At 41.9% G+C, this 13,069-nt stretch overlaps 1 protein-coding gene across 1 annotated transcript in view; it reads right to left on the reverse strand.

Moving 5' to 3' along the window:
* The window catches only part of atp6v1ba (ATPase, H+ transporting, lysosomal, V1 subunit B, member a), a 39,628-nt gene extending 33,279 nt beyond the window's left edge, over positions 1-6,349 (reverse strand). The window contains exon 1 of the mRNA XM_085295895.1: positions 6,132-6,349. Coding sequence (XP_085152021.1) covers positions 6,132-6,240 — 109 coding nt within the window. The 5' untranslated portion in view covers positions 6,241-6,349. The remainder of the gene's footprint in view (positions 1-6,131) is intronic.
* Positions 6,350-13,069: the final 6,720 nt, after the last annotated feature.

Here is a 13,069-nt window from a genome sequence, read left to right on the forward strand (position 1 = left end):
GGATGTGGCTCTGATGGGTCATCAAGTGGTGGCCTCCAGCTCACACTGGAGTGGTTTGCTGCCATCATATTTACAAACTTAAGTGTCCACGCTGCCCACCCAGCAAGATGATGACAGAACCCCATTAGCCTTTCATGGCAGAAGGACAAAGACGCGTTTTCTTTAGCTCCCTCCTACATACTTGGTCAAAACTGGCCTGAGACACAGATCCAATTGACCATTACCCATGGTAAAATATATTCTAGTATAAAAGCATGACCCACACATACACAGAGAGAGAGAGCGAGAGCTGTGCAGGAAGTGGAAGCATCGTGGTGGAAGCAAAACAGCAAAAGTCAGAGGGAATTCATCCACACGTGAAGCGGAGTTTGGATCTTCTTTTGCTGCTGGTTCAGTGAATTTTGGTCAGAGAGACGAAACCTGCAGCATCAGAATCTGTGAGATGTCAAAGGTTGCAATACACTGATCACGTGTATCTTACCAGGCAGCCATGTGCTCACAGTTGGACTAATCACGGGCACGTTTTAGACGAGCGCTTTACACAGTGACTGTGAATGTTCCTTACATAGCGACAAACAATAATTTCATGACAAGCCAATGTCTGTATCCCATGTTTTTGCTTATCTGATTGGCTGAAGTCAGCCCATGGTAAAAAGGGACAAATGGTTAACCTAATCACCTGCCAAGTATTTTCTTCAAAGCAACTCAAAGTTTCAGCACTTCTCAGATAGTTCTGTGTAACAAAGTGAAGAAAGACGACATAAGAGACACTGTTATTTTAGAGACATGTCTACACCACGTTAAAGCTCGCCAACAGACCAAGTTACAGTTGGCCCCATCCATGCTGCTGATTATGCTTTCTTTGCTTCTTTGTTCTCTTGAGACCAAGCTCCACCATCATGTTGTTCAAGTTCCAGGATTTTAAATGAACTGCAGAGGACACCAGAAACTACAGGTTTATTTTATGGGCCTATATTACTGGAACATTCAGTGATGTATAAATTCAATGGTTTTGCACTAAAGTCAATGTCACACACTACCTTTAGACTGTGACAAAGGCATTGCCTTTCCCAAATATAAGCAGTATGTTGAAGACAAATGGAAACAAACCACACATCTCCTCCAGCAGGGCTACACACACTGTGAATGCAGCACCTGCACTATTTGAGAAACACACTTTTCCAAACAGTTACTTGAGATTATCATTTAGCTCTAAATTGCTGCCTCATCATAAGTGTGGACTGCTGCTGTTTGGTAATGTGTTTGATGAGACAAAAAAGATGGCAAAATTAGAGTATTTCAGAAGCAGGATTGTTCAATGTTTTTAGAAGATGGGTTTTATCACATGTTGCATCCTTTCTGCTTAGCTCTCAGATGGCCTGAGCACCATTAAGTCATTTCCTTCCAGTTTGCTGAGAGGCTTTTAGTCCATGCTTGCTTCTCTGACACTTGCATAAAGAGCAGGAAAGAAAAAAAAACAGCTCTCTGGCCTCATGGCTCAGGGCTTCTGCAGCAGCCCAGCCAGACTCAACATCACACAGCTAAGTGGAAGCAGCACAAACCCTTTTAAAACCTCATGCTCTGCTCCTAATTAGGCCTGCAACTATTCATCGAGTCATTCCAATAATATGATTATAAATAAACTCGACGCAGGACGCCTTCATCAAAGCTCCTGATCAACAAACTCTGACCTGAAGAAAAGAAACTTTGTAGCTGCTCCATCCACCACTGTGTGTTTTACACAGAGAAAACCTGCAGTAACCAACAAGCTGTATTCAAATATGCAGATGAACTGTTAACCTAATGTGACACCACCTTTAAATTGTACAGCGTGCTGAAGGCTGACGGCAGCCGTCCCATTTTACATGGAAGCCATACCAGCAGGAAACAGGGCTGAGGCTAATGGGGGGCATGGTTGCACCAGACCATCAACGTTTAAACGCTTTTGTAACTTTTTTAAAAGTCAAATAATATAAAATATTGTAATAATTACATTACATTCATATTTGTAAACATAAAAATAAAAGCTTTTGAAAGCCATTAAAAATGTCCTTGGGCCAGGTACACTTTTTTTTTTTTTTTAAGGCGGGACACTGATTTATCATTAATATTAACTAATGCCTGCACCATCATAACGTCTGTTTCAGCAGCACAAAAACCTCCAGAAACAAAGCAAAGACATATTTTTTATGCCTTCATTTAGACTGCATATATATATATCCTATATGGTCTTTGACTAATCTATCTATCTATACACATATACATACACACATTTATACACACACATACACATATGTATTACTTAGGGGTGCAACGATACACAAAATTCACGGTTCGGTTCGGTTCGATACTTTGGTGTCACGGTTCGATATTTTTTCGATACAAAAAAAATGTTCATGCCTTTTTAATTTGTCATTTATTAAAATTATAAATATATATTTTAACTCAAAAGTACAGTTTTTAAATTTAACCCTAACCCTTGTGCGTGTTTTTTATTTTGACTGCGAATGCGCACCTGCGGACCACTTATGTGCAGCCCTGGTTATTTAGCTCGTCATATTGCAGCCACAGAAATTCTTTTGTCCAAGAAACCATAAAGCTGCACTTTCTTTTTGCCTTATAGTCTGATTTGTCATAACTTCTCCGTTTTGTGGTAAGCTTTTCTTTGGCTGTCACTTCTTCACCCTGACCTGTCTTATTTGGCTCAGCAGAACTAAAATATAAATCCTGCTGCTTTTACACATGCACTCACATAAGCTCAGCGAGTCTCTGCGCGATCAACCTCTCACATGTTTAAGCTGCGGGAGATTTCACTTGTCATGTTTGCATAGTAAGCTAACGATTAATAAGACGATGTCAGAGGAATTGGTGCACAAATTATCATCACTCACAGATCAGTGCTGTCGCTCTCTATACACAGTTCGCACGATTGCAAAGTGAAAGCAAAAAAACAAGCGCAAATTCATACGTGATTTCAATATGTCACATATTGACAGTGGCTCACCCAATGACATAATTACCCAGCTACATTTCTGAAAGAATGCAAAAGCATTGACATATATTTTTCCTTCCTACAATAGCCCGACGGGCAGGGAAGAGATAGATTTTGGTAGCCCGACTGAAAAAATCGCTAGCCCCAGGATGTCAGGCTAGCGATATTGCGAGCCCTGTATCTGATTGAGGAATCACTCATCTTTGGAAAAGAGAGTTTATTACAGAGAAATGTCTCTTTCCAAAATAAAAGCTATACTATCCGCTTCTTCTGGGCTATATTCTCAGCAGCATAAGGAGAATCATGTGCTAACAGCTGTCTAAATGACTCGGCTAAAGTTAGTAGCATGCTTGTTGTTTTTGTCTGCTTCCACTTGTCTTTGCACTAGGATGATGTCGGCGTAAATGTGCAGTCATATTCGTTGTGTTCCCACTAGTGCTTTCAGGTTAATCTCGTTGAAATGACCTTAACGCCACAACACGGCAAATCTCCGTTAACGAGCTACCGCCGATCGCCCCGTGCATGGGGCTAGACGGCTAACACGTTAACGAGCTAACTGCGCTAACACACTAGTTCCCACCCATGTAATTGAGCATTGCATGGCACATCCAACATACTTTACTTTAGTCCATGACTCGCTTACCTTCAGGGTCATACGTCACATGAAAACCAAAATAATTCCAAACGCCAGATCTGAATGAGGGTGGGGGAGGTGCCCTGCGCTCTTCCTTCTGACTATGCTGTCTGTGTGGAGCACTCAGTGGATCTGCGCTCGACAGTGCAGCCTAGGCGGAGTAGTCGAACGCAGATTCACTGAGCGCTCCACACAGACAGCATCGTCAGAAGGAAAGTTGATAAAATAAATTACAAATGTTGTATTGTTCGATACATATGCGTACTGAACCGAAAGCATCAACCTGCATGTGCACCGTCAGAGAGGTGAGGGGCTGAGGTGCAGCTACTGTCCCTGTGTTTCCTCCGTCGGGCTATTGTAGGAAAAATATATGTCATGCTTTTGCATTCTTTCAGAAATGTAGCTGGGTAATTATGTCATTGGCATGGGTGAGCCACTGTCAATATGTGACATATTGAAATCACGTTTGAATTTGCGCTTGTTTTTTTGCTTTCACTTTGCAATCGTGCGAACTGTGTATAGAGAGCGACAGCACTGATCTGTGAGTGATGATAATTTGTGCACCAATTCCTCTGACATCGTCTTATTAATCGTTAGCTTACTATGCAAACATGACAAGTGAAATCTCCCGCAGCTTAAACATGTGAGAGGTTGATCGCGCAGAGAATCGCTGAGCTTATGTGAGTCCGTGTGTAAAAGTAGCAGTATATATATTTTAGTTCTGCTGAGCCAAATAAGACAGGTCAGGGTGAAGAAGTGACAGCCAAAGAAAAGCTTACCACAAAACGGAGAAGTTATGACAAATCAGACTATAAGGCAAAAAGAAAGTGCAGCTTTATGGTTTCATGGACAAAAGAATTTCTGTGGCTGCAATATGACGAGCTAAATAACCAGGGCTGCACATAAGTGGTCCGCAGGTGCGCATTCGCTGTCACAATAAAAAACACGCACAAGGGTTAGGGTTAAATTTAAAAACTGTACTTTTGAGTTAAAATATATATTTATAATTTTAATAAATGACAAATTAAAAAGGCATGAACATTTTTTTTGTATCGAAAAAATATCGAACCGTGACACCAAAGTATCGAACCGAACCGTGAATTTTGTGTATCGTTGCACCCCTACTAAATATGTAACAGATGTGCTGCTGATAAAAATATCACCTTTAGTTACAACCATATAAGAGCAAATAACTATAGACAGTAAAGATGGGAATCACCAGACACCCAATAATAATTTTTTTTATCATATTTCACTCACAATATGAAATTATTGTCACATTTTTTGATATGCTGTAACAATTGGTGTGTTTTTTTGCTGACATTCAGATGGCGAGACGGTGACTAAAACCTGCCACAGACTGAGTCTGCTATCAGTCATCAATCACATGAGGTAAAGCTGGCAATTACCTGCAGTCTGTTTCCAGTAATACAGTAATGATCTGTGATAAACCTGTGAAAATTACAAATGTGTTGCTGTTTGCAGAGATAGAAATTCACAGAAAACAGAAATGATCATTTAACTATTACATCTGCACAACCAGCTGACAGCCAGCTGAGCTTCAGACTAATGGGAACAGTGTGTGCATGTCAACAGTGACTGCAGTCAGTCCAAGCCAGACTGAATCTCTTTGCATTTGCTTTCCTGTCTGTAATATTCTCACAGTATTTTAACTGAATGAAAACATATCAATATTAGGTGCCCCTGTGTAGATACCGTATCACCACGCCTATCCCTAATAGACAGATGACACATGAGAGTCCATGTTTTAGAAGATCTCTGTAAATCTTCACATTTTTACAGTTTCGTGTCAAACATTTTACAAAGCGATGTCGAAATTCTTGTCACGAGAGCATGAACGTCAGCTTCCCTAACCACGGGCTGCCTCACTCATGTGATCCGATCACATGACAGATCCTCCATCTGGCCCATACGACCAACAGGCTGTGTAATATAGTTCTGCCTGTAAAACACTGCAAAGACGCAAATATGACATTTTAAATTCGTGACCAGTTGAGTGTACCACATATCCCCGCACGCTGAGTATATCTCATCAATAGTTCCAGACATTGGTGAAAGGCAGCATGCTAGCGTGGCTACACTGCTGTTTGACAGAAATGACATATTCTTAAACGCAGCATGTACAGCAGCAGTACGGTTCAATTGCCGAATTACTCGCATTTAATTATTAATATTTATAAAATAAAAGCTGGTTTGTTTAACACCCTGTGTACAGCAGCACAGGTGGATAGTTAGCTAACGCTAATGCCCTCTAATGCTGCGTCCCGGTTCAATGGGATATCCAAGACTTAAGCACAATCTTACATCTTTATATTTTCACACTGCACATTAACCTATTGCACGAGTCCGTAAACATACTGTCCCTTGTGCCATTTTAAATGCTACATTTATACATTGAGTCAAAGTTATCCCGTTTCCTACCGTAACTACACCACCGAACGCAACAACAACCTTGTTAGCTGGTAGCTTGCATTAGCAACGTACTTAGCCTGGGCTGAGAGATGTAGTTCCTGGTCACAGCCTGGGTATGTGTCCTCGAAGCCGCTGCCAGGCCGTTCACATCCATCGCCCTGTTTGCCACCAGTGTTGCCATTGTCGGATAAGGTACAGAAACCTGAGAAATCTGACGCTGGTTGACGTGCTTTGCTAAGAGCTACTGAATGACAGCAGAGCGCGAGTCATGTGACACACAGGAAACGGATGTTTGGTAAAGGCCAGGGACTCAAAGCAGTGAGAAGTAGCTGCTTCTGACAGAAACGTAATGAGTGTACAGTAAGTAGCAAACGATTAGGAATGAAAAGCTAACAGCAAGGCTGTTTAACGTGAACTGAAGAGGATTTTCTTTGTAGCTGTGGGATTCCACAGTGAGATATTTGGATTTGTTAAGTATTTAAGATTAAATTTAGATCATTTCATTACAGATCGTGAAGGTAATATATTTTACAACCTACTAGCAAACAAATCCAATACCTAAATTAATTAATGCAGAAGAAACGCATTATGAAAAAGTTAAAAATGAACTGGGATAAAATGTGATTTTAGTTATTATTTATAAAAACATGCTCACTGTGAAGGAATGAAGAAATCACTGCCTGCATCGTAAAACTGACCTCACAGCTGCAACTGATTATGAAACACATTTTAATAAATGATTGAAAAAGGGAAAAAGCTCAAGTTTATCATATTATCCATATCTGCCAGCAGCCTCTCTTATCACACTACTCTTCCTCAGTCTGCATTTCTTAACCTCTGCAGTTTTACTGTCATGCTATTATATTTTTCAGATTAGTTCTACAAACTCTGGACTCTACTAGGTTTATTTATGGTTCCCCAACTACTCTGCACAGCCAGAAACCTGCCTGGTTCTTCAAAATCCTGCTCCTCACATACAAGGTCTTAAATAACCAGGCCCCATCTTATCTTAATGACCTTGTAGTACCATATCACCCTATTAGAGCAGCAGGGAGTGATCACGTTTTTATATACATATGTTTTTTTAACCACCATTTGTCTTTGACATCTTATTTTTCTAATGAAGTGGTTTGTTTCCTTGAAAGTAAAACTCACATTAAAAGGATGCATTAATAGGAACTGACAAGTAGAGTGGTGAAGCATATGATCCTTGTTGTTGTCCAACCCAGATGTAGGTTTAAAACCAAAGTAATCCCAAATGTGCAGCGTGTCCTGGGAAGTTGATCTGGTGATGAGCAAAGATCGCGTTTGGCCAAAACACTCTATATTCAGCGCGATTCTTACACCCACTAAAAACAGAGCGTTGGCTTGATACGAAAAGCCTCTGCAAGCTTTTAATGATTTGTTTTTTCATTTAGAAAAAGACAAACAGAGCGAGACGATCTTTGGTGCTGTTAGCTGCAGTGGGGTCTGGTTCTCCTGTTCTTCTGTTTTTTAACCTACTTTTTTATTTCACCTCAGTGTCACAGTTGTCCCTCCAGCACTGACACTGTTCATGAGATATTTAAAATGTGATTGAGATGAAAAGTGGCTCGCAGCTTAAAGAACAGCTGTGTCTAATGTGCTCTTCATGTGTTTCATCTCCCTACCTCTCTCTCATACACACTCACGTCCACAAACACATATTCGGCAGCACAATGTCCTGCTGAGTGTACTGTTGAGTGAAAGCTAAAATGACATGATTGCACACATTTTCTCTTTAAAATTTTTTTGCTTTGCTGTGTTCTCATTTTGGAAGCTCTGATCCATTCTCATTTTTCCCTGCGTGTCCTGTCCAGTAGCTGTAACCGAAGGTGGGTTTTTTAACCATGGCCCTTTCACAATCAACACACCGGCAGTTGCACAGAGCATACACATACACACAGCTCTCTCACAGTAGAAAAGCACTACAGATTGAAGTGGTAAGTACTGCCATGGTGAGGCTGACAGCAGCCCCTAGAGAGCTCATCAAAATGTTTCAGGCCGCATGCAAAAAATAGCAAATTAATGCAAGTGAAGGGCTTCTGCCTACAGGAGCATTGCCCTCATTTTAGAAATACCATTTTTCCCCCCTGAGTCTTTTATGATGAGTTCAGAGTGTTATGATTTCCCTCAAACTCCTCAGATCTACCCATCTAGGAAAATAGGTGTCAAAATACTCATGCAATTATTTTGCATGTTGATGTTGTTGAAGGGCTCAAACAGTGTCCTGAATTGTAAACTGCATTGTAACAAACTACTGCAAATAATGTGGTAAACTATGTTACCGTGGTATCTAATAATGTTACTGTTATTGTTTTTTAACAAACGGACAAATGATCACTAACATTTGTTTCCAGTGTTCTAATGCAGTCTTGTCAGCCTCGCATGCTGTGACTGGAGAATACAATTAACCAAAATTCACTCTGTCACTTTATGTTATGCATTGTCACGCTGTGCGATGTTATGTTGTTCCACATCTGTCATTATCTTAGAGTTTACTAAGGTAGGACAGCTCTGGAGGTAGAGCAGGCGTCTCAACTGAAAGGTTGCCAGTTCAATCCCTGCCACTAACCCCAAATACCTTCAGATGTATCCCTTGGAGCAGTAGTGTGTGGTAATGTGCAGAGATGATAGACTGATCATACACACCTCAAGTAGGAAATATAATGTTACCATAGTTATGATTTAAATAAAACATCATAAAAACACCCCGCTGCATTATTGGTAAACTGTGCATAGCATCATAAGTAAAACGAATTACTTCATCTCTCTGTGTTAAATGTATTAATAGTAATACTGTTTAACATATGTTCATTTTTTAGCTCATTTTAAAAACATATATTGTCCAGTGTCCAGGATCATATTCTATGAATCATGTCTGTAGTTGCTGACCTGTGAGGAGCACAAATCCATGAACACAATCTGTTGTTCAGGAGTGATGGTGCTGGTTCAACTAATAATATTCACATATTCACATAAATGATCATTTGAAAGTGCTATATACATCTCAAAACTGGCTTATCCGGTCTTTAATTCTGACGTCACTAGCCGTGTCTGGGCCTAAACTCCGCTGCAGGTCCATATATCAAACGATCACTATGGCATTACTGAGAGTTGAAAAACTGTCTAAAGTCTTTCATCTTTAATAAAATGATCAGCGTTCTGCTCTACCAGGTGTAACAATTGAGTTTAACATCCAGGCATCCATGAAAACGGAATTTATGACATTTAACGGAGTTAGAAGTTAGCAGGGAGTTAGCTCGCTAGCTTCTAGCTAAATACAATATAGCATGTCCTGACTGCCGGGTTTTGGAAACAAATTAAAACGTACAGCTCTGCTATCACTTCCAGCATAAATGAAGACAGAAAACTAAACAGCAGTGACGTTTGTAGGGTTACTGAAGTTGGGCTAGCTGGTATATAATGATGTGCTACGTGACCGTTAGCGACACAGCTATGTTAGCATAATATAAACAAGCTAACTTTTTTTCCACTGGATAGAAGTTAACGTGAGTGTTCTCGGTGGTCAGGAACAAATGTAATCGCATGGCAGGATGCTGTAAAAGGACCAAACTTCAGCCAGGAGAACAACTGAGATAATCCATCCACAATACGAGGTTAGTCATTCATATACTGCTGCATGGGCTGGGCTGTAGCTACATCCTAAGGTTTTAAAAACTGAGCTTAAATAAATGATTAGCGGTAATAAAAGCCGAGGGAGGTCAACAGTGATCACTGACTGTTTTAGGAGCTTTTTGAGATCAAATAGAAGAAAATACAAAACATTAAACATGTTAACAACACAAAAGCCATATTAAACGCAGACTACTTTAGGCCCGGAAGTAGGATTTGTCACGTCATCACTTAATGACCGGATTGTGTGTGTGTCCATTGTTAGATACTCCTTGGGATATTGTGTTTTTCTTTTTTATTCGGTTTGGTTTGTGTAGATGTTTTTTTTTCTTTTCAGGCATTTCTTTTCCCGATTTGTTTCTAGGCCGTGTACATGATTTGTATATGTTCACCTATCATTGTTTGATCTGATTCTTGATTCTACTGCAATTCATTGTATTTTGGTCTCGACCAGGCCTCCATTCATCGTCTTCAGATGGTCCAAAATGCAGCTGCTCGCCTGCTAACTGGTACCAAACAGAGAGAGCATACAGTATAACTCCAGTTTTGGCTTCTCTACACTGGCTTCCTGTCGCCTACAGGATCCAATTTCAACTTTGACTTTTTGTTTTTAAGTCACTTAACGCCCAAGCTCTTCTTACCTGTCTGAGCTCCTTTCTGTTTATGCTCCAGGAAAAAACATGAGGTCTAGGTCAAAATGACTGCTGTCCATCCCACGGACTAATCTCAAATCTCGTGGCGATGGAGCCTTCTCTGTGGCAGGTCCCAGACTTTGGAATAGTTTTCCTCTAAATGTTAGATCTGCACAAACACTTGATCACTTTAAATCACTACTAAAGACACATTTTTATGCCCTGGCTTTTAACACACTATGACCCAAGCATTTTGGTCTCATTTAATAGTCTTAGTTATTGTTTTAATTCTTTTATTGTCCTATCATTGTTTTATATTGTTATTAATGTTTTACATGGAAGTTTGTTTTCTTCAAGCTGATGGCCAACAAATTCTAATTCCTAAAACGATTTTTTTCTACTAACTATAAGAGCAGAATCATCCACATAAAGAAAACAATCAGCAGAAACAGCCTGAGACATGTCATTGACATAGATAAAATGATAAAAATGGTAAATGGCCTGTATTTGTATAGCGCTTTACTAGTCCCTAAGGACCCCAAAGCACTTTACACTACATCCAGTCATCCACCCATTCACACACTGGTGATGGCAGCTACATTGTAACCACAGCTGCCCTGGGGCGCACTGACAGAGGCGAGGCTGCCGGACACTGGCGCCACCGGGCCCTCTGACCACCACCAGTAGGCAACGGGTGAAGTGTCTTGCCCAAGGACACAACGCCTGTCGGAGCCGGGGCTTGAACCGGCAACCTTCTGATTACAAGACAAACTGCCAACTCTTGAGCCACGATCGCCCAAAGTAAAGGACCTACAGTAGAACTATGTGGTATACCACAAGTAACATGAGTAGTGAGTGTGAGTGCATAGTGAGAGTAAAGGGTGCCTTCTGGACCTAGCAGCAGGCTCAACCAGATAGATAGAAAGTACACAGCATCATGTCGGTCCTCCAGTCCAGTCTGTCATTCAGATGAAACGTCAAGTACCTGTCAAGGTTCAAGGTTCAAGGTTCTTTATTATTTGTCACACACATGCATAGTTGAACAAGTATAACACACAGTGAAATGTAGCCTGACACGCTCCTCGACATGTGCAAAAATTGGGGGGGGTGTAGAGGAAGAACTTTTATATATATATATATATATATATAGATATATATATATATATATATATAGAGCTGGATAGCGTAGTGGTTTGACTACACGCCTTTGGAACCCAGGATCGCAAGTTCGATTCCTGCCTGGGGCGTCTGTATCCAGTAAGGGTCCTAAAGCTAGACCCCCTATGCAAAGCGAGCCTACCGCAGACATGAGCGAGACAGATAAATATGAAGGCATGCCGGCTCGGACGTCGCCCGGATCAACAAGGTCCGCGTCAGGTGTTGAGGAACCAGGGCACCCTGACGAAAAGTGGGCTACTGGAACAAGAAGGCATCGGTGGGCAAGAGACGAAAACAGGGCGTTGTTGGAATGCTACTACGCAAGTAATCCTGGCAGAAGGGGCTACATGAATAGGATGACGGACCTATGGATTCTTCGATACCCAACATCCACAATGACGGCGAAACAACTAGTAGCTCAGTGTTCCAACATTCGAAAGAAGGGACTGCTCTCACAGCTAGAGATTGACGAGGTACAACACAAATGCTACGGCAAGGAGGAGTCAGGACGCCAGGTCAGGGGGGAGATATCATCACCCCCACCCGAGATTGGGTACATAGCCCCAAGTGCGATAGGAGAAGGATCGTTGAGTGCGAGAGGAACTGACCTGAAAAATAGGATAATGGCCAAGCTTGAAACCTGGATCCCCCGTAGCCGGTTACCGAGATTACGTGAAGTACCCTCAGAAGGTCTGCTAGATGATGTTAATGCAGCACTACGGACAATACCTACAACCACGATTACCGACACTAACAAGCTGATCTACAATACGGCATCAGTGAGATGCTTGGCTACAAGTTGAACAGCCACAAGGGGCAGTACCCTCCATGGAGAAGGAGGCTAGAGGGCAAGATCAAAGTAGCACGGAGGGAGGTTAGCCAACTAACGGAGTTGCAGAAAGGTGCGACAAAGAAGGTGCATAAGAAATACAGCAAGCTGTCCATACCTGAGGCCTTGGAAACTGCCAAGCAAAGACTCACAGCCTTGGCCAGCCGCTTGAGGAGGTACACCAGAGAGATAGAAGGCAGGAGAATAAACCAGCTGTTCTCCACAGAACCAGCAAAGGTGTACTCTCAGTGGCAAGGGAACAATAATAAGAGAACAGCACCACCAAGGCTGGAGACGGAGCAATACTGGAAGAGCATATGGGAGAAGGACGCAACCCATAACGGCAATGCTCAGTGGCTAGTGGATCTGAGGGCAGACAACAGCGACCTCCCTGAACAGGGTCCAGTAACCATCACAGTGGCAGATATCCAAGAAAGGGTCTCCAGTATGAAGAGTTGGACAGCACCAGGGCCCGACATGGTTCATGCCTACTGGCTAAAGAAGCTGACTGCACTCCACGAGCGTCTGGCAGCACAAATGAACCAGCTGCTAGTTAACGAGAGACACCCGGACTGGCTAACCGAAGGTCGGACGGTCCTGACCCCAAGAAGGGACCGGTCCCCTCCAACTACCGACCAATAACCTGCCTCAGTACTACATGGAAGCTCCTGTCAGGCATCATATCGGCTAAGATGAACAGGCACATGGGTCAATACATGAGTGGGACACAGAAAGGA

Source organism: Mchenga conophoros, linkage group LG13 (assembly GCF_057382185.1).
Source record: "Mchenga conophoros isolate Kocher_MC1m ecotype Shallow Benthic linkage group LG13, M_conophoros_male_GT1.1, whole genome shotgun sequence".
NCBI lineage: Eukaryota > Metazoa > Chordata > Actinopteri > Cichliformes > Cichlidae > Mchenga > Mchenga conophoros.